The sequence below is a fragment of the Martes martes genome (genome assembly GCF_963455335.1).
Source record: "Martes martes genome assembly, chromosome: 8".
NCBI lineage: Eukaryota > Metazoa > Chordata > Mammalia > Carnivora > Mustelidae > Martes > Martes martes.
In genome coordinates, this window is record NC_137895.1 from 17,156,231 (window position 1) to 17,182,126 (window position 25,896).

Sequence of the window (25,896 nt, forward strand, 5' to 3'; positions counted from 1 at the left end):
AATGACAACACGTTCTCAGTATATAAAATTGGGAATTGTACATCCACGATTTTATCAAATCCATAATAGTCTTCCAAGCACTGTGCTAGTTGCTATACAAAAGAAATAGAAGAAATTGTCCCTGGCCTATACAGTGTCTTCTCGGTTGTGGGAGATTGGACTTAATGTGTGAAACAAAGAAGAGCCTGAGACTTCCCTCCCTAGGACAATAGACTCTTCCTCTGTAACTTCAGAATCAGACTTTTTTTTTTTTTTTTTTTTTTTACCAATGCCTGGCTTTCATTCTTTAAAAGTGCTTTAATAGATTTTTTTTTTTAAAAGGGGAGGATCAGAGTATATATTATAGCTGATGAGAACTTCAGTTAATAGCCATAAAGATGAAATCGTTCTTAGAAGCAAGATAGTTAATTCTTATACTTTATATTTTTATTTTTTCTCTTTAAAAAAATTATTTATTTGGGGCGCCTGGGTGGCTCAGTGTTAAAGCCTCTGCCTTCAGCTCAGGTCATGATCCCAGGGTCCTGGGATCGAGCCCTGCATCGGGCTCTCTGCTCAGCGGGGAGCCTGCTTCTCCCCCACACACTCTGCCTGCCTCTCTGCCTACTTGTGGTCTCTGTCTGTCAAATAAAATCTTTTTAAAAAAAATTATTTATTTATTTATTTATTTGACAGAGAGAGAGAGAGAGAGATAGATCACAAGTAGGCAAAGAGGCAGGCGGGGTGGGTAGGGGGGGAAGCAGGCTCCCTGCTGAGCAGAGAGCCCAGTGCAGGGCTTGATCCCAGGACCCTGAGATCATGACCTGCGCCGATTTTAATGTGATTTTAAAAACAGGACTCTCCTTAGTTTTTGTTACTGCCTTTCAGTAGATAGTAATTGGCTTTGAATTTTATACTTATGTGCAAATTGCACAGGTTCATATTCTCAGAAGAATTGTTCTTAGCAAATCTCAAGCCTGACTTAAATGAGCAAACGTATGCCCCTCATAATAAAATGTACAATTAAGATACCAACTAATGAATTTCCTGATAAGGCTTTCTGTCTTACAAATGACAGTTCATGGTCATCTTGAAACCTGTGTTTGTTATATGACCACAGCCACAACACAAATGGTATAAATTAAGAGCAAACATCTTCAGTTTCCTATCTAGCAGAACATGCTTGGGGCAGAAATATGGTCTATATACTTACGAAAAGAAATACTGGCCACATCTTAGTTCTGAAGTCACATTCACATGATTTAGTACCATTTTAACTATGAATAGAGACATAAAATTAATCTTCCCACAGAAGAAAAATATTTTAAGCCAGGCTACCTGTAATCACAAATGTCACGTAAGGACAAAGGAAAGAAGAGAGAAGATAAGGAAGGTCCCAATATGCGGAATATTGTAAAAAGATCAGAGCTCCTTTGAGTCAGACATGAGTGGGAATTTCTGCTCTGCTACTTACTCTGCGACTTTAATCAAGTTTGGTAACCTCTCTGGACTTAATTTTTCCCCCTAACTCAGAGGATAGGCTAAGCCAATGTGTATAAATTACTTGGTGGAATTCCCGGGACATAGTAAGTTTCCAGTAATGGTCGTGGCCGCAGTCTGTCATCATTATTGTCAGAGCCATCATTACTTCCTTCTCCTCATTATTGAAGCTGGTTATTCAATGCCCTGAGAACTTTTTTTTTTTAAGCTTCTCACCATTCACATTCCTTTTGGCCCCTCTTCTTTACTGCAGCTCTTTTCTTGCTCTCATGATGGGGACCCTCAGCTTTAGATAGTTCCCTTTTGGGGCACCTGGGTGGCTCAGGGGGTTAAAGCCTCTGCCTTCAGCTCAGGTCATGATCTCAGGGTCCCGGGATCGAGCCCCGCATGGGGTGCTCTGCTCAGCAGGGGGCCTGCTTCCCCCTCCCCCTCTCCCTCTGCCTGCCTCTCTGCCTACGTGTGATCTCTGTCAAATAAATAAATAAAATCTTTTTGAAAAAATTAGGTAGTTCCCTTTCATTGCTTACCCTCATACTGATCTCTCCAGTCTGCACTCCTTGTCTACATCTCCAGTTACATGTTGGAACGTGTCAAACGTGTTACATGTCAAACGTGACATGTCCAAACAAAATTTCCTCACTCTCCCCATAATCTTACCCATAAGGAAGCCACAAGGCATACAGTGAAAAGGGCAGTAGGCCAGGCTTAGGACATACAAACAAAGATCCCTTAAACTTCTCCAGCCTCAGCTCCTGATGCTGTCGAGTCCCTCTGGGATGGGGGAGAGCCTTCCTCACAGAGACTTCATGCCACGTGCACTGCTTGTGCCCCAGATCCTAGCCACCACTGTCATCACCACCGTCCTGCTACTGGTGAGTGCATGCAGTGGGACAGGACGACTCCCAGACTAAGGAATAAGTATTTCTGGTCCTTTCCTAACTCTGTGACTTCGGCTAAGTCACAACACTGCTACGTGGCTTAGACCCCTCACTTGTAACGTAAGAGTGCAGATTGTAACACTAAGGTGACCGTATCATTTTAGCCCAAACCAGGACACTTTTGAGAGTTGAAAGGGAGCTGTTGATAATCAGAATGACCAGCGTAGACCATCACTACCCTGGGCAAACGAGGAAGCACAGTGACCCTAGCTATCACTCAGATCCCCTCCTGCATTCATGATGTTTGATTTTGTGAATTCCCACTTCTACACTAAAGATGATGTGTTACAAAGCATTGTTGTACACACTGAGGAATATATATGCTACTATTAAAGTGAGCTGGTAACTGCAACATCCATTAATATGAGAATTGATGGTTACTATTAAAGTAATACTAAGTTAAATTGGCTTTTTATGGCTTGGCCAGAAACCCAGGCAATACAGAACATGTTTTCCTGCAAAATTGTATTCCATGTCCAAATAGCTAATTTTTTTTTTCCAAACAGCTAATTTGTAATGGGGCTGTTTTTTACCCTGAAGTCTGTGTTCAACTTTTTATGCCGTAACTTAACTCATATTATAATGTTCAGTCACATCTCCTCTTAACCTTGTGGGAGAAAAAGAGTACTGGTCTTATCATCTAAGTTGTTCATTCTGAACGTGTTCCATCTCTGACAGTTCCCTTCCCCTTCTTGAAGTTTGGTCATCTCAGCCAATATATATCAAAGTTTCAAAAACAGTAAAAGCAAGTATTTGTATTACATTTATTTTTATTATGAGCCATTCACTGGTAGGCACTTCACGTATATGAACTCACTGAGTACTCACCACAATTCCATGAGCTAAGTTACGTTATTCCCATTCTCAGGTGAGGCAGTTGACGTAGAGAGAAGTTGAGTGACTTGTCCAAGTCCACACAGCAAGATGGGGTCTAGAGTCTACTCTCCTAACCACTGTTTTTCAAGAATAAGTCTGACACTTTCCTGTGCTCTTAGAGGGTCATAGTTCTTAGGATGGCAATTTCTGAAGACTCAAAGGTGTCTCTTTTCTCTGGTTTCATTAGATCTTCTTATTTCTTCCAGACAGGCATTTTGCCTCAGAAGGGCATTCATTCCGCAGAGTTTACACAGAATCTGTGTCTTTTGAAGTCAAGTAAGAATCCAGTCATGAACGCAGATATGTCCTGAGTGTCCTGAGAGAAGGACAAAGTGCTGTGGAATTTCAGCAGTGGGAGAGTTTTTTCCTACGCGGGGAGGAAGATGTAGAATGGATAAAATTTTGTTTCATAGATCCCTAGAAAATACCATTTCAGCAAAAGGAAGTAGCAAACTCAGGGTATTTACAGAAAAGAGTAAGAAAATTTCCAGAAAATGAGGTTGAAAATTACAGATTGTGGCAAGATCATGAAGGATCTTGGAAGACTAGACTGAAGAGCTTATTGGGTTTTAGAAAACGATGATTTTCAAAATTAGCTCCACTGGCAACAAACTTGAGGGATCTGACACAATCATCTGATGCGGTAGAGTTTATAGTATGTAAGGTTCTGGGCTCTGGTTTCTACCACTTACGCCTGTGTCCGCTTCAGCAAGGTGACCTCTCAGGGATTGTGTTTTCTCATCTGTAAAAATCGACTAAGAACAGACCCACCATGTGGGTAGTTTTTGTTTTTGTTTTTAAAGATTTTATTTATTTATTTGATGGAGAGAGAGAGAAAGACCACAAGTAGGCAGAGAGGCAGGCAGAGAGAGAGTAGGGGAAGCAGGCTCCCCGCCGCACAGAGAGCCCGATGTGGGGCTCGATTCCAGGACCCTGACATCATGACCCGAGCCAAGGCAGAGGCTTAACCCACTGAGCCACCCACGTGCCCCCGTGTGGGTGGTTTTAAGGATGAAATGAGGTTATCCATGTTAAGGTGCCATTACTGTCTCACTATTTTAATATCATCCTATTCAGCAGCTGTGGATTATTGGAGCAATGAGTCTCTTAGGGGATCAGTACCTATGGAGTCTAGCATTCAGAGTCCCTGCTGTGATTCCAGTGCCCACTGATTCCTTGGAGTCATTCTTCTCAGTATGAATGGTGGCAATGTGGCCTAACCGGAATCCTGGGATAACCAGCCCCTCACTGAGAGTTCACTGGCTTAGCCTTAGGCAAGTTACTTCATTCCTTGGGGGTCTTATTGTTCTTGCCTGTAAAATGAGGATAATGATTCCTCTTTGCACAGCCGCAATGATTTTTATATGTGTGGCACACAGTAGGCCTCATGCATGGTGTGCTTATGTATGTTTTTATTACTGCACTAACTCAACTCCTATTCCCAGATGGCATCTCAAAGGAAAGAGCTAAGCAACCAGGGATTTTATTTTTTTAAAATTTAATTTAATTTTTTTTTCAATGTTCCCAGATTCATTGTTTAGGCACCACACCCAGTGCTCCATGCAGTTCATGGCCTCCTTAATACCCACTGCCAGGCCTACTCAACCCTCCATCCCCCTCCCCCTCCAAAACCCTCAATTTGTTTCTTAGAGTCCACAGTCTCTCATGGTTTGTCTCCCCCTCTGATTTCCCCCAACTCCCTTCTCTCCGTCTCCCAATGTCCTCTGTGTTACTCCTTATGCTCCACAAATAAGCGAAACCATGTGATAATTGACTCTCTCTGCTTGACTTATTTCACTCAGCAGAATCTCCTCCAGTCTTGTCCCTGTTGATACTAAAGCTGGGGATTCATCCTTTCTGATGGAGACATAATACTCCATAGTGTATATGGACCATATCTTCTTTATCCGTTTGTCTGTTGAAGGGCGTCTTGGTTCGTTCCATAGTTTGGTGACTGTGGCCATAGCTGTTATGAACATTGGGGTGAAAAGAAGGGCCATCTATTTTATTTTATTTTCTTTTATTTAGGATTTTATTTATTTATTTGTCTGAGAGAGAGGGAGAGAAAAGAGAGCATAAGCAGGGGCAGGGAGAAGCAGGCTTCCCGTTGAGCAGGGAGCCCGACATGGGACTCAATCCCAGGACCCTGGGATCATGACCTGAGCCGAAGGCAGACGCTTAACTGACTGAGCCACCCAGGTATCTCTTATTTTTTTTTTTTAAGGAGGCTCCATGCCCAGTGTGGAGCCCAGTGTGGGACTTGAACTCATGACTCTGAGATTAAGAGCTGAGCTGAGACCAAGAGTCAGATGCTTAACTGAGTGAGTCACCCAGGAGCCCCAACCAGGGGATTTTAACAGGTTGATTGACCTCATTCACATTCTTTTGTCTCTCCTCAAGATTTAAATTCACCAGATTTCAAATGGAAAGTAAGGATCTCTTTCTTTCTGTGTTACTAGGCTGCCTCTGTCTCTTAATTGGTTTCTGTCAGTTTGGGCTGAAAGGAAAGCCTGAAGAGAATGACAAAGGAAATGTGAGGGGGAAGATCAACAGTTCCAAGAATTTTTTTCTCCCTTGTTATAAAAATGTCTACTTTAGATTTGGGATTTGATGAATATGGTTACCTTAATGTAGGCAGTTGAAACAGGTGAATTTTTTTTTAAGATTTTATTTATTTATTTGACAGGCAGAGTTCACAAGTAGGCAGAGAGTCAGGCAGAGAGAGAGGGGGAAGCAGGTTCCCCGCTGAGCAGAGAGCCCATGCGGGGCTCAATCCCAGGACCCTGAGATCATGACCTGAGCCGAAGGCAGAGGCTTTAACCCACTGAGCCGCCCAGGTGTCCCGAAACAGGTGAATGTTTGAGATTCTTTTTTTAACCTTGTGATTGTATTTTTGTGATACGATAGTGTGGTGATGTTACTGTAGCTTAGGTGGTAGGGTCTGGAAATGGAGACACTTCCCTAAATCCATATTTATGATTAATTCTCTAGACAAGTATGCTGGGGCTACAAGCCAGTCAGGCACGGAAGATGAAATGATTGTCTGCCTCATTGGAGGCATAGCATGCCGGATCCCTGGGTAGCACGGCATTGAGAAAGGGAACTCTTTTCAGGCTTGTCGACCCTGATGAAGATGAAGGTAGAGCCAGAGGAGCTGAGCCATCTTTTTCTAGTGTTCTGGCTCGGATGTAACCAGCCGTGCTCTGAATCCTGCTGAGATCGCAGACATGACTTAGAGGACTTCTCACATCACTGACAAAAAAATCTTATAACACAGCCCCGTGAAAGCACTTAATTGAAAAACACAAGAACCATTACTCAAGAAATCTGCCAGAATACAATCTTGGTTGGTCGTGATCCCAGAATATTCACCGTAGAAATACTGACCTGATTGATTTTGTAATTAAACATTTTTAGCTTATTTTTAAAAATAAATATTTAGGACCATACACCACTTTTTTAAATTTTGAAGCTAAATGTCCATGTTAGTTCTAGTTGTATTATTAAAAGGAATGTTGGGGCGCCTGGGTGGCTCAGTTGGTTAAGTGTCTGCCTTCGGCTCAGGTCATGATCCTGGGGTCCTGGGATCGAGCCCCACGTCAGGCTCCCTGCTCAGTGGGGAGCCTGCTTCTCTCTCTCTCTCCCTCTGCCTGCTGCTCCCTCTGCTTGTGCTTCCCCTTCTCTCTCTCACTCAAATAGGTAAATAAAATAGTTAGAAATAAATAAATAAAGGAATATTTAAAGGAAGTCAGAGGAGGATGAGACCATCATTGGGTATCTAAAAAAAAAAGAGACAAGAGTGGAATTTATTGCTCACTGTTGTAAGGGAGCTATGCTGGGATCAGGCAGATCTCTCCAGCCCGGCAAACTGCCGATCTTACATAGGAGTTTAGGGGAACTGTGGAGCTAAGGGATTGGCAGATGTTCAAAGGCACGAGTGGGTTGATGCCATCTGTAGAAGTATGGTTACTTGGGTGTGACTAATGTTGTTTGGTTTGTCCCCAAGCCGTATATGTCTTGGACTGAATTTGTTCCACATTGGCTGCTTCCGAAGTAAGGACAGTCATTGACGGGCTGGCTTTTAAAGTGTGTTCAGTAATATAAGTTGTTTGTTGATTGAATGGATTCAAAACCAGTTCCGATGGCTCTTGGTTACATGGCTAAAGAATCATCAGCGTTTTCCTGAGAGTGTGCGAACTTTCTAAATCCCCAGTCTCTGTGTGTGTTCTGCACTCAGTCAAAGCTGCAGGAGATCATTAGGGATTGCGCAGACCTTCACCTATGTCGCTGGTTCTTCTGGAAGATGGAGTTTCGTTTGTGAAGATCTGATGTCATTTTTTTTTCCTTTGAGTCATTTGCTGAAACATCTGCCAGCACAGTGGCTGTTGAAGAATTTGAGGCACTTGACAATAAACATCAAAGGACTCTGTGAGGCAAACGAGAATGATGAGAAGTATTAGAAGAAGGGACTCCAGTATAGGTCACTAGCATAACCTAAGATTTTTCAGATGTGACCCAGAAAACAAGTCTTAAACATTCCTTAGGTAGCCAGATTGCTTTTTCTTTTTAAAGATTTTATTTATTTATTTGACAGACAGAGATCACAAGTAGGCAGAGAGGCAGGCAGAGAGAGAGGAGGAGCAGAGAGCCTGATGCGGGGCTCGATCCCAGGACCCTGGGATCATGTCCTGAGCCGAAGACAGAGGCTTTAACCCACTGAGCCACCCAGGCGCATCCCGATTGCCTTTTCTTCAGCTCAAATAGAGATTGCTTTATTTCATCTGTAATGTTGGTCAGGTATAAATAACATGAGTGTTAGTAGTGGTTTTGGTTGGCCCCAAGAAAGTCTAAAACCATTCCGTTAGCTATCGCTGGAACTGTTATTTTGATAGTCTTGTGTGGAAGCCGTCTACTTTGTATGGTCATCTCTGTTCTGGGAATCTTGTGTTGATAGTCAGTTTTCCATGAATCATCTGTTTCTGGAGGTGCTCTGCAGAACCTGTTTTAGGTTCTTGACTGGTGTTACCGTCCAGCTCTGCTAAGGTCCTTTTCACCTTTTTTTCCAGGGGATTTCCTAGTTGAGTCTTACCCAGGGATTATGTTTGGTTTTGTTTTTAGGTCAGTAATGGGCATTTCTTTCAGACAAGGTTGTGCTTGAATGTAGACAGAAAGACCAGGGATGATGTCATTCATCATTGTAGACTCAGCATCAGTCCCTGCCTGTTCGAGTAAATAATTCTCAAAGAAGTATCCAGCTTTATAGTATTCTCCGATTATTTTAGGCATTTCAGTCATGTTTCTTCATGCAGATTCTGGTCTTACTGAAAGCAATAACTGTGTTGTATTCTTTTCTTAATGAAGCTTATCACAGTGTTTTCTGTGCTAGGTATAAATAAATATTTGTTAAATTGGATTCAAGATGTACTGAGTGTACTTTGAGTATCTGGGCAAATACTGACACAGTTCCTCATTGTCTGAGCAGAAGAAGCCAGACCCAAAGAGATACATAACATATTGTTACATTTACACTAAATACAGATAAAGGCACAAAGAACAACAATAATAAAAGTAAATGAAGTTTGATAACTACCTTGTGTCAGAATGAGAACTGAGGCAAAGTAATGAACAATAGCTTGTGGCTTCGAATTCAAAAACCATTTGGTGAGTGATCGGGAGCGTTCTCTTCTCACCCGGATTTGATGAGCCACTGTTCTTGGATACCTTACTTACAAGAAGAATAAGAACTAATATTTATTAAGACATTTTATCCTTATTTCATGTAATCCTTTTAGCAGTCCTCTGAGATGTGCATAGTCTTCCCTACTTTCCAAGTGACAAATCTTAGAGACTGAAAGCTTAAAAAATTTACTGGGAGTCACAGAAGTAGTTAAGTAATAGCTAAAGCTTGAACTTAGATCTGTACTACTCCAAAGTCTTTTTCTCTCTACTCCATCACAAGATAAGTAAAAGGACTGAGAATTTAACCTGGTAATCTCATTATTTATTAGTAGAGGATGACAGAAAGCGGTCCTATACTCTACGGCAGGGATCAGCAAACTTCTTCTGGAAAAGGCCAGATAGTCAACATTTTAGGTCTTGTAGGCCACATGGTCTCTGTCACAAGTACTCAACTCTGCTGTGACAACACAGCATAGACACTGTGTAAATAAGTAAATACAAATCACATGGCCAGGTCCCAGCAAAGCTTTACTATGGACACTGGAAATTAAATTTCCTATAATGTTTGTGTGTCACAAAATACTATTCTCCCTTTGATTATTTTCAACCATTTAAAAATATCAAAATCATTCTTAGCCCGTGGGCCATACAGGTGGCAGGCCAGATTTGGCCTGTAGGCTGTAGTTTGCTGACGCCTGCTATAGGTATTGCTGCAAAGAAAACTCTTCAGCGTCCTTCTATATATTTTTTTAATTTATTATTTTTAAAAATTAGTTTCAGAGGCAGAATTTAGTGATTCATCCATTGCATGTAACATGCAGTACTCATTCCATCAAGTGCCATCCTTAAGGCCTACCCCCCAGTTACCCCATCCCCCCACCCACCTCCCCTCCAGCGACCCTCAGTTTCCTAGAGTTCAGCATCTTGTATGGTTTGCCTCCCTCTCAGTTTTCATCTTATTTTATTTTTCCTTCCCTTCCCCTGCACTCATCTGTTTTGTTTCTTAAATTCCACATATGAGCAAAATCATATGGTATTTGTCTTTCTCTTGCTGACTCATTTTTTCCATCCACATTGTTGCAAATGGCAAGATTTTGTTCTTTTTCTTGGCTAAGTAGTGGTCCATTACACACACACACACACACACACACACACACCCCACATATCTTCTTTATCTCTTCATCTGTCAGTAGACATCTGGGCTCTTTCCATAGTGTGGCTATTGTGGACATTGCTGCTATAAATATTGGGTGCAGGTGTCCCTTCAAATTACTATGTTTGTATCCTGTGGATAAATACCTAGTAGTACAGTTGCTGGGTCATAGGGTAGCTCTATTTTTAACTTTTTGAGGAACCTCCATACTGTTTCCAGAGTAGCTGCACCAACATGCATTCCCATCAACAGTGTAGGAGGGTTCTCCTTTCTGCACATCCTCACCGACATCTGTCATTTTCTGACTTGTTAATTTTAGCCATTCTGACAGGTGTGAGGTGGTATCTCATTGTGGTTTTGATTTCTATTTCCCTGATGCTGAAAGACGTTGAGCATTTTTTCATTTGTCTGTTGGCCATTTGTATGTCTTCTTTGAAGAAATGTCTATTTATGTCTTCTGCCCATTTCTTGACTGGATTTTTTGTTTTTTGAGTGTTGAGTTTGTTCTTTATAGATTTTTGGATACAGCCCTTTATCGGATGAGACATTTGGAAATATCTTCCCCCATTCCATAGGTTGCCTTTTGGTTTTGTTGACTGTTCTCTTTGCTATGCAGAAGCTTTTGATCTTGATGAAGTCCCAATAGTTCATTTTTGCTTTTGTTTCTCTTGCCTCTGGAGACATGTCTAGCAAGAAGTTGTGGCCAAGGTCAAAGAGGTTGCTGCCTGTGTTCTCCTCTGGGATTTTGATGGATTCCTATCTCACATTGAGGTCTTTCATCCATTTTGAGTTTATTTTTCTGTATGGTGTAAGAAAATGGTCCAGTTCAAGTCTTGTCTGTTTTTAGAGGTGGGCTGGCTTATGGAATTGTAAGAGTTCTTTATATATTCTCGGTACAAGTCCTTTGTTATATACATGCTTTGAAAATATTATCTATCAGTCTATACATTGTTTCTTCATTTTCTTAACCATGTATTTTAACAGCAGAGGTTTCAATTTTAATGAAGTCAGCTTATCATTCTTTTTTTCATTATGACTAATGCTTTTCTTTGTCCTAAGAAACCATTGGCTGTGCCTGGCTTGTGAAGGGTTTCTCCTGTTCCAGAAATTTATGGCTTTAGCTCTTTTTGTTGTCTCTGATCCATTTTGAATTAATTTTTGTGAATGACAGATTAAGGTTCATATTTTTCCTTATGAAAAACCGGTTGTTCCAGCACTATTTATTGGGAAAACTGTCCTTACCCGCCTTGAATGACCTTCATGTCTTTGTCAAAATCAGTTTATGTATATGTGGGTCTGTTTCTAAATTTTATTCCATTCCACTGATGTATATGTCTATTCTTATGCAACTGTTTTCTTTTGAGCCTTCACATGTTTTTTTTTAATTTTAGTCTCAAAAGAAATCATGTGTCATTCTTCTTAATTGCAAACTCTCTTCTTTACGTGGGTCTCAGTTCATTTATAGGAGTGTTTATGTTTTTACAGCTACGGATATGCCAAGTAACCAAAACTAATGTAGATGTTTTTCTCTGTGATCCCTGCCAAATCAATATCCTTTTATTCTCTGCTCTTAACATAGAGTTCTCAGTGTGCTAGGATTTCAACAGCAGCAGTAATTATATTTATGAATCTTTATGTGATACTGTCTCTCTGACCTTACGGAAGTCCAAGTGGATTATGTCTGGGTTTCCATGCTTGTCACTTCTCATGGCTGCTTTTTTCTAAGATGTGAATTAGATTAATTATGCATGTTCCTTCCTTTTGTGCTCCTGACTCTAATTCCCTGTTTTTCTCCATATTCTGTCTCTAACCAATAACTTAAAGAGACCCTTCTGTATCAAAAAAAGATTGGTTTTCAAATCTCTGTCATTTCTTTGCCTCTTCCTTTTATTTCCTCCCATTAAAATGAGTTGTCTTCTTTTCAGGGTTTACCTTTCTTATGTCAAAGAAGTTCAGAACTGTACCTCTGACCCTTTTCATTTTACCTGCACCTTTTTTTTTTTTTAACCTTACCTACCTTTAAAATGTTTTCCAGGCAGTTCTGTGTTCTAGCAATATTTTTTACTCAGTTCCTGTAGATTTCAAAGTTAGCCTTTTTAAATCTGTTTTTTGAGACCATATGTCATCTAGTAAAGTGAAAAAAAAAACAGATTTCTCTACTGAGCTTAGGCAAGAAGGGGTCATCGTTTTGGTCATCGTTTCATGGGCATTTTTATTTGTTCTAGTTGGAGCTTTGTTTTATATCATAAAGCAACATACACTCCTCGTGGTAAAATTGCCGATAATCCCCACACTCAAAGACCACCACCACACATATTTTGGTGTGCTGTTAAAAAAATATTTCTAAAAAGATGATTTCTCAAATTTATAATGCATATATTGGAAAGACATACAATACATGGTTTTAAATGAATGAATATTCTTTTTTTTTTTTTTTTTTTGGTGAAATGTTTTACTAGGCAACCCGCAGAAAGTCCTCCTACCTGAAAGAGAGATGGTAGATCTCCATGCCATCATAGGGCGATCTCTGGGCTTTGGGCCGAGGGTGAAGGAGGAGCACCTAAGTTGCTAAGGGCCTGGTTTCTGCCTGCTGCGTCTTTTCCTTAATATTCTGTGGATACTAGCAGCATTAAAGTAATTTAACTCAGTAGGGGAAAAAAAATCAATAAACGTTCATTTCCTATGGCTATTTACATGTTTTATTTCTATCTTTTTTCCCCTTATTAGAGACTAAGAAACACCTTATTTTGCTCCCCCCCTTTTTTTATAATTTTCAGGTTGTCATTTCCTTTTTTTTTTTCATTTCATCATAACAATTCATTGTTTTTGCACCACACCCAGTGCTCCATGCAATGCGTGCCCTCCTTAATATGCACCACCTGGCTCCCCCAACCTCCCACCCCCTGCCCCTTCAAAACCCTCAGGTTGTTTTTCAGAGTCCATAGTCTCTCATGGTTCACCTCCCCTTCCAATTTCCCTCAACTCCCATCTCCTCTCCATCTCCCTATGTCCTCCATGTTATTTGTTAAGCTCCACAAATAAGTGAAACCATATGGTAATTGACTCTCTCTGCTTGACTTATTTCACTCAGCATAATCTCCTCCAGTCCTGTCCATGTTGCTACAAAAGTTGGGTATTCATCCTTTCTGATGGAGGCATAATACTCCATAGTGTATATGGACCACATCTCAGGTTGTCATTTCCTAATGTTAAGTGACATTAATTATCACTGGCTCTTTGCTTGTTAGAACAGAATGACATGGTCAGACAAGGGAGCAATCAATGGTGGGATTAAATGGGCCAGGATTAATGAACACCCAGCCAAATTTTTTTAAAAATTTTAATCATTATATTAAATGTTGAGTAGATGAACAATGACATGTACAAGGTATGAAGAAGAATAATTCAGTGAACACCAGGACACTCACTAGTCAGTTTAAGAAGTAGAACTCTACCAGTATCCTAGTATCTGTACCTTTTAAAGATACACATTCTAAAAGTTTCTTTTGGATAGAAGGTCTTCATCATTTTTGTGCCATGGACTCCTTGGGAATATGATGGGCTCCTTCTCAAAATAAGGTCTATTCATTTCCCACCTTCCTCCACCTGCCACCTTACAAAAATAGTTCAGACCAAAGAAAAGTTTGCTTTTATTTAAATATCAGGAGTAGATTGAATTCCTGTTGACTGATAATCCTAAATTCTTCTGAGAAAACATTTATATATTCGATTTTAATGAGCAGGGTTTCTAGTCTGGGAACTGGATTTGGGAAGCATATTTTTATACGGGAAATAAATTCAGCCTCTATAAGTTAGGGGTTTGGAAGAGCTGTACTAATTTGCTATTCCTCGTGTTTATTTGCATCATATTTCTAAGCCTTCCTTCCCTGAAGAATCATCTTTCTTTACACAATACACAAGGCCATTACTGGCATTCAGGGCATTGAGGGAATGCTAGTACGTGGGAATGTTGATTTTAGCTCAAAGGAGGAGTTGGCCAAGAGAATCAATATCGTCCAAAGCAAATATATATTTTTGTACTTTGGACATTTATTTAAATTCCAAGCAATACATCTAGAACATGCAGAACAGGCTACAAAGTTGCCTTTTCAGAAGGTATATTTACCTAAAGAATTTATGCATATTTCATAAAAAACCAACACGATGTAAAAACAGTCTACCCTTGGTTTGATTTCAATGTGTTTTTGCAGTGAAAAGCATGCATTCCTTAAATAATCATCTAGTTTTTTTAAAAATAAAGTGTTGCATTAAGAAGTATGTGATATTTATTGTGATTTTAATAATTCATTACACTGTGTTCCAAAGAAACACTGAAATCCTTTCTTAACTTGTAAAAAAAAAAATTAATAAATTGAAACCTGAGTGAACTTTAAGTCATCCTAATACCTTTAAAAAGAAATTGCATGAGAAGGGAACTTAAATCCAATTAATGGAGTAAGAATGTGGGAGGAGGTGGGAGGGGATGGGAGTAGTGAGGCAAGCTATTGCTGTGTAGTTCATGACAACACATTTCTTACCTTTGTACTGCAGAGCTAGAACAGACTATGAAGACATTTATTTTAAAGAAGCCTAAACTGGGGTGCCTGGGTGGCTCAGTGTGTTAAAGCCTCTGCCTTGGGCTCAGGTCATGATCCCAGTCTTGGGGTGGAGCCCACATCTTGCTCTCTGCTCAGCGGGGAATCTGCTTCCTCCTCTGTCTCTCTCGCTCTGCCTGCCTCTCCGCCTACTTGTGATCTCTGTCAAATAAATAAGTAAAATCTTTAAAAAAAAAAAAAAAAAGAAGAAGAAGAAGCCTAAACTAAGGATCAGAGAGAAAAGACACATTGGTTAGTGAGTGTTAGAAACCAGTGTTCACACTTCCATTCCAATAAGCTTTGTTTTTTAAAGATTTTATATATTAGAGAGAGAGAGACAGAGAGAGCTAGCGTGAGCGGGAGGAGGAAGAGAGGGAGAAGGAGAATCCCAGACCGACTCCCCCCGGGGCTCCATCCCAGGATCCTGAGATCATGCCCTGAACTGAAGCCAAGAGCCAGCTGCTCAACCAAACGAGCCACCCAGGCATCCCCCAACGACCTTTTAAATAAAGATCATACATTCAGCATAATAGCCGATGAACAATGGGGGGGCATTAATAGTTATTGAGTACTGCCTGTGTACAGACGCTTGCTTAACCCTTTATACATACAATTTAATTCCTGCAACCTGCCCATGAGGTAAGTAATGGATTTCTCATTGTGAAGGTGAGGAAGGCTTGACGGTTTATTCCCTCGTTGACAGTAACACGGTCATTTATCAGTAGAGCCCGTTCAGCAACACACATTCGTTTCCAGCTTATGGTGGATAAGTGTTTTGCTACTAGAAATCAAGAGATCGAGTAGAAAGATGACATCGTTTTCTTTCTCCTTCCAGAGATTTCTACGTGAGATCCCTGGAACGTAACATGTCAGATGTTCATGTTAGATCAGTAGCTTTCGAATGTTTTTGACCCCAGTGCTCAGTAAGATGCATGTTTAGGGGGTGCCTGGGTGGCTCAGTCAGTTAAGCTGACTCTTGATTTTGGCTCAAGTTTGATCTCAGAGTTGTGAGATGGAGTGAGCCCCATGTTGGGCTCCACACTGGGCATGGAGCCCGCTTAAGATTCTCTCTCTCCCTCTGCTTCTCCCCTCCCTTCTCTTTAAAAAAAAAAAAACAAGAAAGAAAAGAACTATGTTTATACTGAAACTAATGCACACATATATAAATAAAATATATAAATATATGTAATTTCATAGCTGAAACAAAATTTGTACGAAATACCCTTATTAGCATGCTAATACTTTTTAGCCTAACCCATTGTATTCTATTTTATTCTAGTTCATTTCTTAAAAGACCAGTTACATTAAATTGAGTTCGTAGCTCATTCATGGGTCACATATTGAAAAAAGATACGTACATGTTTTTAAAAAGTTCCTTTACGTGTGTGTGTACAAAACTACATACTATGGGTCCTCCAGAGCAACTCTAGCTACTTCTGTTATTTGATCTCTATGTTGTACTTGGATTGCTAATTCTGCTTTCTTAATTTAAGAAATTATCTATGGACTGTTAGTCACAGTAGATGAGGATCTGGCCATCTTACCCCATGCCTTATTCCAACTTTCTTCCTCCTAATATAGGAAGGCTCAATTTTTATTTAATGAATAACTATTGTTTATATTCTATGGCTATAAATATCATTTATCCCAGAGCCAAGTCATGCATTATAATTATATTTTCTTTCTTTCTTTTTTTTTAACATATATTCTTTTTTTTTTTTTTTTAATTTCTCTCTCTCTTTGTCTCTCTCTCTCTTTTTTTTTTTTTTTTCCTGGATATAATTGCCCTATTTTTTCACTGGCATCATTTCCTGTATACCAGTCCTTAATTTTTTCCCAGGTGTCCCATCACAGCTGTCACACATCTATACTTAGTTTTTTGCCCCCCAAACTCTGTTATATCAGATAATTTGCCATTGGCCTTGATTGTGGAGACCTCATTTCCAGTGTGCTCCGTCCGCCTGCTGCGTCTAGACTCTGGCTCCCCCGCCCAGTGCACGGCTCTCCTCCCAGAGCCACCTTCCCCTCTCTGCTCTCTTCGGTTGGCTCTTCTTTTTCCCCATCCCCCTTCCTTCTCTCCCTCAGTTCTCCCCTCATTTTGCGCCAACACATTTTCAAGAAAGTTCCAAAGAAAGAGAGCATGGGAGAAAACTTCCTGAGTACATGCATGTCTTAAAATGCTGTCGTTTACCCTCAACACTTGGGTGAAAATTGACTGGGCACAGGATTAGAGATTAGAAATACCTTTCTCTCAGGGCTTTGAAGGAGTTGCTTCCTTGTCTCCCACTGATGCTATTGGAAAAGTCAGGTTCTTGTTCCTTCGTGTAGGACCTGTTACTTATTTATTAATTTTTTTTATTAGAGAGAGAGAGAGTGCACACTCATGTGCACACGGCGGGGGTGGGGGGAAGGCAGAGGGAGAAGCAGACTCCCTGCTGAGCAGGAAGCCCAGAGCGGATGCAGGCTCCATGCCAGGACCCTGGGATCATGACCTGAGCCATCCAAGCGCTACTATTTTTTTTTTTAAATCATAACAAATATTTATTATTTTCTTTCTATGTGGCGTGTACTGTTGTAAGTATTCTGTACTAAGTCATCTATGAGATAGGGATGATTTCCTCTGTTTCACAGGGAAGAGACTGAGGCTTGGAGAGTGTGTGGGTAGCTTGGAGTAGACAAGGCTGTTGACTGAGCGCTCCCCTATCGGAGGACCGGGGGGTCGGCCACTTAACTGGGAGCCCTCCGAATTTGAACACCAGATGTCCTCTCTAGAGGGGAGACACTCCTGCCTGCCACTGTTCTTGGAAAAAAGCAAGGGTCTAAAGGAATCGCGTTGTTAACTGTGCAGACTTCCAATTAATCCTCGTTCTTCAAACTTTATAGTTCCTAGTGTTTTTGAATCCTGTGACTTTCCCCTTCAGTTTCTCCAGAAAATGTCTCTATTTTCCGAGGGGGGGGGGGGACAGTTACAAGAATCATGAAAGAATTAGACCTTGGTTCACTCCACACACAGACACTTCAGTACCCTTTTGGCATTAGCCCCAGCACCCCGTGGTCCTAACAAGTCTGGACCTTTCACGGACTGGAGGGGACACATCGACTTCCTCTCTGGGGTGTCCCCGAGTAGGTGTTCTAAGAGGTGGCTCCGGCAGCCCTGGTCGGTGACTTCCGCTGCCCTGGCTGCTCCCATTTTTTTAATTATAAAATTCTAATGTGCAGGAAGTTACAGGAGATAAAATAGCCTTGTATTTACTACCCAGCTTTATCAACCCTTAACAAATTATTTAAGCAGCTGCTTCAAAATGATCAATAAAAATGCATCATGTATATGGCTGGTGCCTCCTGCGTATCCCTTCCTGGTCTCATTGGAGTCCCTCCCGAGCCGTTATCTAAATCGGTATGTATCATTGCCAAGCATGTTTCTAGAGCACTGCTACGGAATGAATCTGTAAATAACACATCATATTGTCTTTCATATTCATAAGCCTTATTGGAATCGTACTTCACGTAGTCTCCTACTGCTTTCTGCTTTCCACCTTGGGCTTTTGAGAAATACTCCTCTAGATTCATGGAGCTCTTTTTCATTTTGTCTTAGCTTCTCTGTAGTGTTCAGTTGCGTGACCGAAGAGTTAATTTATTCATTCCTTTGTCAGTAGCCTTTTGAGGTTATCTCCAACTTCGGACTTCCACGAGGGCGGTGCAAGGAGTGTCCTTTACGCATCTCTGAGAGCGTGCCTGCCGGAGTTTCCCAGCAGAGTTTCTGCAAGTCCCCCAAGATATGGGTCCTCTCAGTCCCTTGGGTAGTCACATGGGACCGGGATCAGTAGAGTTCCCAGGCTAGTCTCCTTCAGCCATGAATAGTTTTATCCTTTTACCCATGTTGCAGAAGAAAAAGGGAAAAAGAAAAACCGTGTTTCTATGTGGAATTGGTGAACGAAATGCCCATCTTCAAATCTAACAGAGATTGCCGAGCTGGTCTGCAGACTGGTTGTGCTAGTTTATGCTCCTGTTACCAATGCGGAGTTCTTTTTACCAACTGATGTTTAATAATGTGGGCTTTAGTGTTAGACTATAAAATGGGTTGGAGCCTGCCTCCCCCCACGAGCTGTGTGCCCTCCGTGTGATCTCTGGCAGGCTTCCTATACTTCACATATGCCTTCGTGCCCGTTTATGTCAAAAAGGGGTAATCATAGTCCATAGCATATTCTAGAAGTATTTTGAGGAGTAAATCGGTTCATGTAAACCTCTTTGAACAGTGCCATCTCCCCGTAAAAGGCCATTTTAGAAAAAACAAGTTTCACTATTACTGTGGCTTAAAAATTGATTTTTGCCCCTCAGATGAGTATGAAATGGAGTTTAATGTGGTTTAATTTGCATTCCCGTATTATTAGTGAGGTAGAGCATCTTTTCATATGTTTATTAACACTTTCAATTTCCTTTTCCATTCTATTGGGTTGTTCCTTTTTCTTATGAACCGTAGGAGTTCTCTGTATATTCTCTTTAAATATTCCAAATGCTAATTCTTTGTCGGTTATATACAATGCAGAGGCTTTTTTTCCCCCCAAGCTTGGGGCATGATTTCTAACTTTATATGTGGTGTTTATTGAACCATGGAAATCTTTAATATAAACTAATATTTTATGCATTTGAATTACGAAATCATTCTCCATATCAAGGTCTTATAAAACTTCCCAGGTATTGTTTTTTTGTACCTGAGTCTTACCTAGAATTTATTTTGGGATATGAGGTACAGATGCTATTTTATTTCTTTCTGTATGAATAAGCATTTGTCTCCTGGGGTCAGCACACCTTTTTCTGCAAAGGACCAGAGAATAACTATCTTGGGTTTTGTGGACCATATGGTCTTTGTCACAATGACATAGTTCTGTCATTGCAGTGCCAAGCAGGTCACTTAACCTCTCTGACTTGATTGCTCCAGAAGAACACTGGGGATAATAAGAGTGTCTATTTCATGAGAATGCTACGAGGATTATAGACTAAATAGACAGGAAGTAAATAAATGGGTAGAGTAGCGTTCCGATAAAATTTTACTTATAAAAACGGGCAGCAGGTTGAATTTGGCCCACAGGCTATAGATTGCCAAATCCTGTCCTAGACAAATCTAATCCATTCAGTGCAGATGTTAAACAAGGAATTCCTAAGTTGTATACCTATCATATATGTATGATAGTATATACTACATAAATTTACGTATATAAATATATGTGAACTTATCCTATATAAATATATATAATACACATATAATACAGATTTATTTCTATTTCCTGCCAATCCAATAGAAATAACCTACCTTATTCTCTTCAAAACTGCTGTTTCCTTCTGTACACATTACTCACTCATAGCGTGTTTCTTTATTGAACCTCCATAAATTCCAGGAATATAGAGTTTACTGCGGGACTTGGTCTGTTTATAGACAACCCAAATTGTTTTTTGGAAACAGTTCTGTCTTCTGGTAACTTGTCTCCCATAGCCTAAAACTACCCTCTGAAGCTGCGTATTATAAACTAATATCTCCTGACGCCATGACCTTAAGTTTACATCTCCCACCTTCCCTACACAGGACAAACCATTCTTGTTCTCATGGGATACTCTGTGTCCCACTGATTCTCATGGATTCGGTCAAATAGCAAGGACGTGCTTGGTGAGCCAGTCACTTTGCTAGACACGGGAGACCCAGGGGCAGCGAGTTCCTATGGAAATAAGGTATCTGGAACAGAACACACTGCCCAGATGTGGCCTGGCCCACCCGGGGCTCAGTGGATGACACTCTTTCTTGGTCTGTACATTATGCTTTTAATGGTGTAACCTGAGTTCCTGCTGCTTTCTTACCTTTCTCTTTCTGCACCCCCCAGACTGAGGCTGTTATTAACTATCTCAAAGTCAGTGTGGCAGAAACGAGGTCCTTTTGGGTTTTCTCTTCTTTTTTTTTTTTAATATTTTATTTATTTATTTGACAAAGATCACAAGTAGGCAGAGAGGCAGGCAGAGAGAGAGGAAGGGAAGCAGGCTCCCCGCCAAGCAGAGAGCCCGATGCAGGACTCGATCCCAGGACCCTGAGATCATGACCCGAGCCGAAGGCAACGGCCCAATCCACTGAGCCACCCAGGCGCCCTTGGGTTTTCTTCAAATGAGAAAATTTAGGCTCCGAGTGGAAAGAAGCTTGCCCATAGTCATACAGCTGATAAATGGAAATCAAATCCATGTCTTACCTTTTCCAAGTCCTAGCGTTCCATGCTTCCTCCACATATAACACAGTTTGTCCTGATGGAACTTTCTGTGATCCCCAAACAGTTTTTGCCGGGGAAACACTAAAGAAGAAACAGCCTCATGCAAAAGAAAATGGGGCAGCCTCTCTCTCTGACAGGTGTCCAAAGACATCTAAAGTTTACTCCTTTGGAATGGGTACATGTCTGTCTCTCTGTTCAGACAAGCCAGTCTCCTCTCTGGCAACGGTGTCAGAGCTAACGACAGCACACAGAAGTTTAGAACTCAAGACAGACACCTTACCTCCATGGCCAATATGTCAGAACAGCAAAAGATAACAGCCCCTTGGTGTAGACTCTGGACCGGGGGTGGGCTCTCACTGTCTGGGAGGCCACAGACTGTCACAGCAATGACACTCTTCAGATCTACTAGTAGCAGACAACTGGTGAAAGCTTATTGTGTGCCAGTGACTGTTGATTTAGTCTGTTATTCTCACAACATTCTCATGAAGCAGGTACCATTATTATCTCTAACGTTCACTTGGAGAAGGAGCATCTGAGAGGTTAAGTGACTTGCCTGCAGTTGGTGAGTGGGTGATGGAGGAGGGCTCACAGCCATGCCACTGTTCCTGCCAAGTTATCTAAAACCAGGGAAGATTGACCTCTCTAACCCCAAATCCCTTTTTAATACTAAAGGAGTTTAGAAATTAGAGGATCCTCCTACTCTATACATTCGAAGAAAAAAAATACCTGATCCCCAAAGTCAAAGCATTCTGATGGTCTTCATTTTCCCGCTAGCCTAGAAAATACTTAACGTCTGTCACCTTAGTATTTGAATCACCCTTTAAAATATTTGGGCGCTGTGTCTGTCTCTGTGCATCTGTGGAGACAGGTCATTCCTCGTTGGACCCTTCTGGTGGTGGTTCTTAGCGTTGACGCGTTTCCCCCTGACAGGCCACCCGTGGCCTTCTAATTAGTAAGTGAATGGTTGGTTCCCCATCGTCATTTCATTTGATACACCTGCAAAAGGAGAATGTTATTCCTTATTTTAATTTTTCTTTCCTTCCTTACATGTCTTCCTTCTTCACAGGCTTGTCATATAGAAAGAAGTTGAAACAGGCAGTCGTTTGGCAACTGTGCGGCGATACTGTTAAATACTGTTAAATATACTGTTAATATATGTTAGGCTTCCTGGGATTTGGGGGAAGCTTGAAGAAAATGACATGGTATATGGGAAAAGTTGAAGAAAAGTTATTAATTGTGGAGATACATGTCATTTTTTTCTTGTGAGAAGGAAAGTTTCCTGCCAGTTAAATATTTCTTCTTTTCAAGCATGGTTCTTGACTTTGACACATGCTCTTCCTTTCAGAAAGCTGTGGTATAGACGTATAGCCCAGTGGGCCTTATGTTTACTGGGCCAGGAATGTCCAAGCCACAGGAATGATCTCTGGTGTTTTCTAGGTGTTTACCTTGCTGTGGATTGCTGACTGGATGGTCCATCACTTCTGGAGGAAAGGGAAGGACCCGGATAGCTTCTCCATCCCCTATCTGACGGCATTGGGTGATCTGCTTGGGACAGCTCTTTTAGCCTTAAGTTTTCATTTTCTTTGGCTTATTGGAGATCGAGATGGGGACGTTGGAGACTAATAAATCCTACAAACTATTCTCAAGTCCCAACGAGGAAAACACAAGACAACCACTTATGACTCTTTCAAAAATCTTAAATCAGTAGTTTGACTTCTACCAGGGTAATCTTTAGTTGGCCCTGATTCAATTAAATGGCCTTAACATTTTTTTAAGGAATTTGTGTTAAAACCAGAATGAACGGTATTTGTGCTGCTTTTCATAGAATAAATGGTAATTTGACATAGATGTAGACACACGCTCAAGCTCTGAAATTAATTAAATAGGAAAGAATATAGGATGTTTACAGTGAATAATTTAATAATCACTGATGTAGCAGAAATGTAATTTATTATTGTTTAACTTAATAATGCCAGGTTTGAGGAAACCGAGTTCTACTTCAGCCTGTCTTGTCTCAAAGATGTGTTGTCCTGCAAATCCTACTATAAAATGAAAAGGACCAAAACCAAGCCTTTAATAGTTTTAACTATGCCCATCTCTCTGCTAGCTGAGGATAAAGGATCAGCTACTAGCTCCCAACCTGACTTAAATACGTTCTGCTGAGCATAAGATAAACTTACTTTTCCCTGTGCCATTGTGAATTTAACTTCAGCTCTGTAAGGTCTTGGCAGGCTAGCCTTGAAACACAGAATGACCTCGAGGGATCTTTAAAGAAAGCAGTGGGTCATATTTAACCATTGTTTCAGTGAAAGAATTTTGATCTTTCTAAGAAGACTGAATAGTCAGAACCAGAAGATAAACTAGGCTGCATTTGTAGGGACAGGATGGTGTAAGAAATTGTGTGTGTGTGTGTGTGTGTGTGTGAGAGAGAGAGAGAGAGAGAGAGAACAGAGAAGTCAGAGAGAAGTGTTGGACAGAGAACAAAATCTTGGATTGTTGATAGCAAAGATTATAGTGCTATTGAAATACTAACTTTATGTAATTATTCTTAAACACACTTTATTGATATGCTTTTATCACTTGGTCCGCAAATTCTGCTACTCTCCAGGATTTACTATTTATTAACTATATTGTAATTCTTTCTTATGAAAAAAAACTACCATTTAATATCACCATGATTTTATTCTAAGATTTCGAATGAGCAAGTGATTCATTTGCTCTTTTGAAGACATCTGTTGGAACGTTTAGGCTTACTGTTTTAAGAGAGAAGTTGGTGGGTTACCTTAGTGGTTGGTCATCTCTGTACATATCACCTGTTTGCACAGGCTTATCTCTACTCTGTCATATACAGTGCTATGTTTCCTATATATTTTTCTAAAACTCTGACCTGTATTCCTAAACTTGGCCAACGCTTTAGTTATTCAGTAGGTCAGCATTTTTATATCACATATTGTTCATTTAAAAAAATGCAGTAGAGTCTCTCAAGACCATCAGATATCTAATAATTGAACTGGTAAGGGGAAACATGTACATTAACGTTGATCATTATGGTTTAAGTTGTGAGTTAGGGTTAACATTATATAAATAGTATATTGTTTATAAACATAATGGGGGACGTATTCCTCTTACACTCTTTAAAATAAGGGGACTGTGGTATAGAGTTATATATTTTTGCTTATTTTAAAACTTTAATTATTCCACTCTTCTGCCTTATAATGAATCTTCCAAGGCAGAGAACTGAACTAATTATAGACTTTCTCCTTTGGAGAGTTATAATGTCAAATAGTGAACATTCTTTTAAAAGAAAGAACGATTAAGTCAATGAATATGTAGCTGCAAAGAGTTTTTTTTATTTTAAAAAATCCATAAATAATTTCTTTGATTTTTATTGTAAAGCATTTGTAAATTACTTATTTACATTTGGGCTGTATGATTCATAAGCGTTTCTATTTGCCGATAGACTTCTATCTTGATTTATAACATAAAAAAGTGCCCAGCAAACTACATTTTTAAGGCACTTACCATCATCTTTAGTGCATTACCTATTCTGAAACACACTCAAATACACTCTATTATACAGTACTCACAACGGCACCTGTGAACCTGATCAGGGAGAGATTCTTATCTGTATTTTGCGCCAGAAGAAACTGAAACGCAGAGAAGTTACGCTTCTAACATTGCCTGGGTGTGAAAGTGCTAAAATCGTGACTAAAATCTGGGTCTCTGGTCTCCTGAGCCAGTTACTCCTTCTGTGACCCCCCCCCCCCCCCGGGGTACCGAGAGTACCTAACTCATTAACTGACAGAAAATAGGCTGGAACATCAGGATTTTCTAAAGTAGAATAGAATATTGCCGTATCTTTTAGAGTTCAGACAAGGAAACCTCCATCTAATCTGTCTTAATGGTAAGTGTAGCCCAACTCTAAATCATTCATGTTCTAAGACCAAGAAAAACACAGATAAACGAAGACTTCAGAATAAAAACTAATGCCTGATTTCATTGAACATTTAGTGGCCACCACCTTCCCTGATTTAACATTTTCCATAGATGCTAATAAGTAACTAGCGTGGCTGATTTGAGTTTCGTCTCCTTTCTCTTTTGCTACCCAACCTTCGCTCTAGCAACAAAAAGTCTAAAAGGCATGTGTGTCATAAGGAAAAATAAAGACATAGAAAAATCAGTTACCAATTAGCTCAATTAATTTATAAAAGGGATATAGATTCCTTTAAAAAAAAGCTTTTTACTGGTTTTCTGAAAGCCTTTACATAAGTATGCAACTAATAAGAGACTTATTTACCCACGAAATAATTTATTATCAGTCTTATATAATGTAAATTGACAGTATTTATTTTTATACAACATAAAAACTCCTCTCCAAATGTCTTCCTTTCACTAATTTATCAGATGCTTTATTTATATAGAGATCATCTTTTTAAAAACATATTTTTATTCTTGCTCACTAACCATTTTTTTTCCTTTAAAAAATAAAGTTTAGAAGCTGATACAATGGGAACTTATGGTTATGTCTCTTCTGGGAGACATCAAAAGTTCCCCCATCATACACTATCAGTGATGTAGCCAAATGAACTACATTCTAAGAAGTCTTTCAGTAATTGGGCTTCCTTGCCTTACAATGTATCTGTGGTATCATATACCCATTTATAATGGGCATCTGCTGTCTTTGAATTGTTGTAAACTCAAATAAGAATAAAATGTAAGAAATACAGCCTTGTTGTACTTCTTGATAAACTAGGAGGACATCAAGCCTGTGTGGAACTCACCTAGAAGAGACTGGAGTGATCTGTGGATATTTGTTGTAACAAGTATGATAAACCAGGCTCTGACCACCCCTCCACCTCCAAACCATTGCTTTACCACTTTTCCACGATTGAACACTCCTCTCATTTTCAGCTTCGATTCCTAGGTCTGAC

The 25,896-nt window shown here is 40.2% G+C and overlaps 1 protein-coding gene across 3 annotated transcripts in view; it reads left to right on the plus strand.

Annotated features, from left to right (window-relative positions):
* The window catches only part of SLC41A2 (solute carrier family 41 member 2), a 119,219-nt gene extending 93,528 nt beyond the window's left edge, over positions 1-25,691 (plus strand). For all 3 annotated transcript variants that reach the window (XM_080812491.1, XM_080812492.1, XM_080812490.1), the window contains exon 11: positions 22,403-25,691. In XM_080812491.1, coding sequence (XP_080668617.1) covers positions 22,403-22,588 — 186 coding nt within the window. In that variant the 3' untranslated portion in view covers positions 22,589-25,691. The remainder of the gene's footprint in view (positions 1-22,402) is intronic.
* The last annotated feature ends 205 nt before the right edge of the window (positions 25,692-25,896 follow it).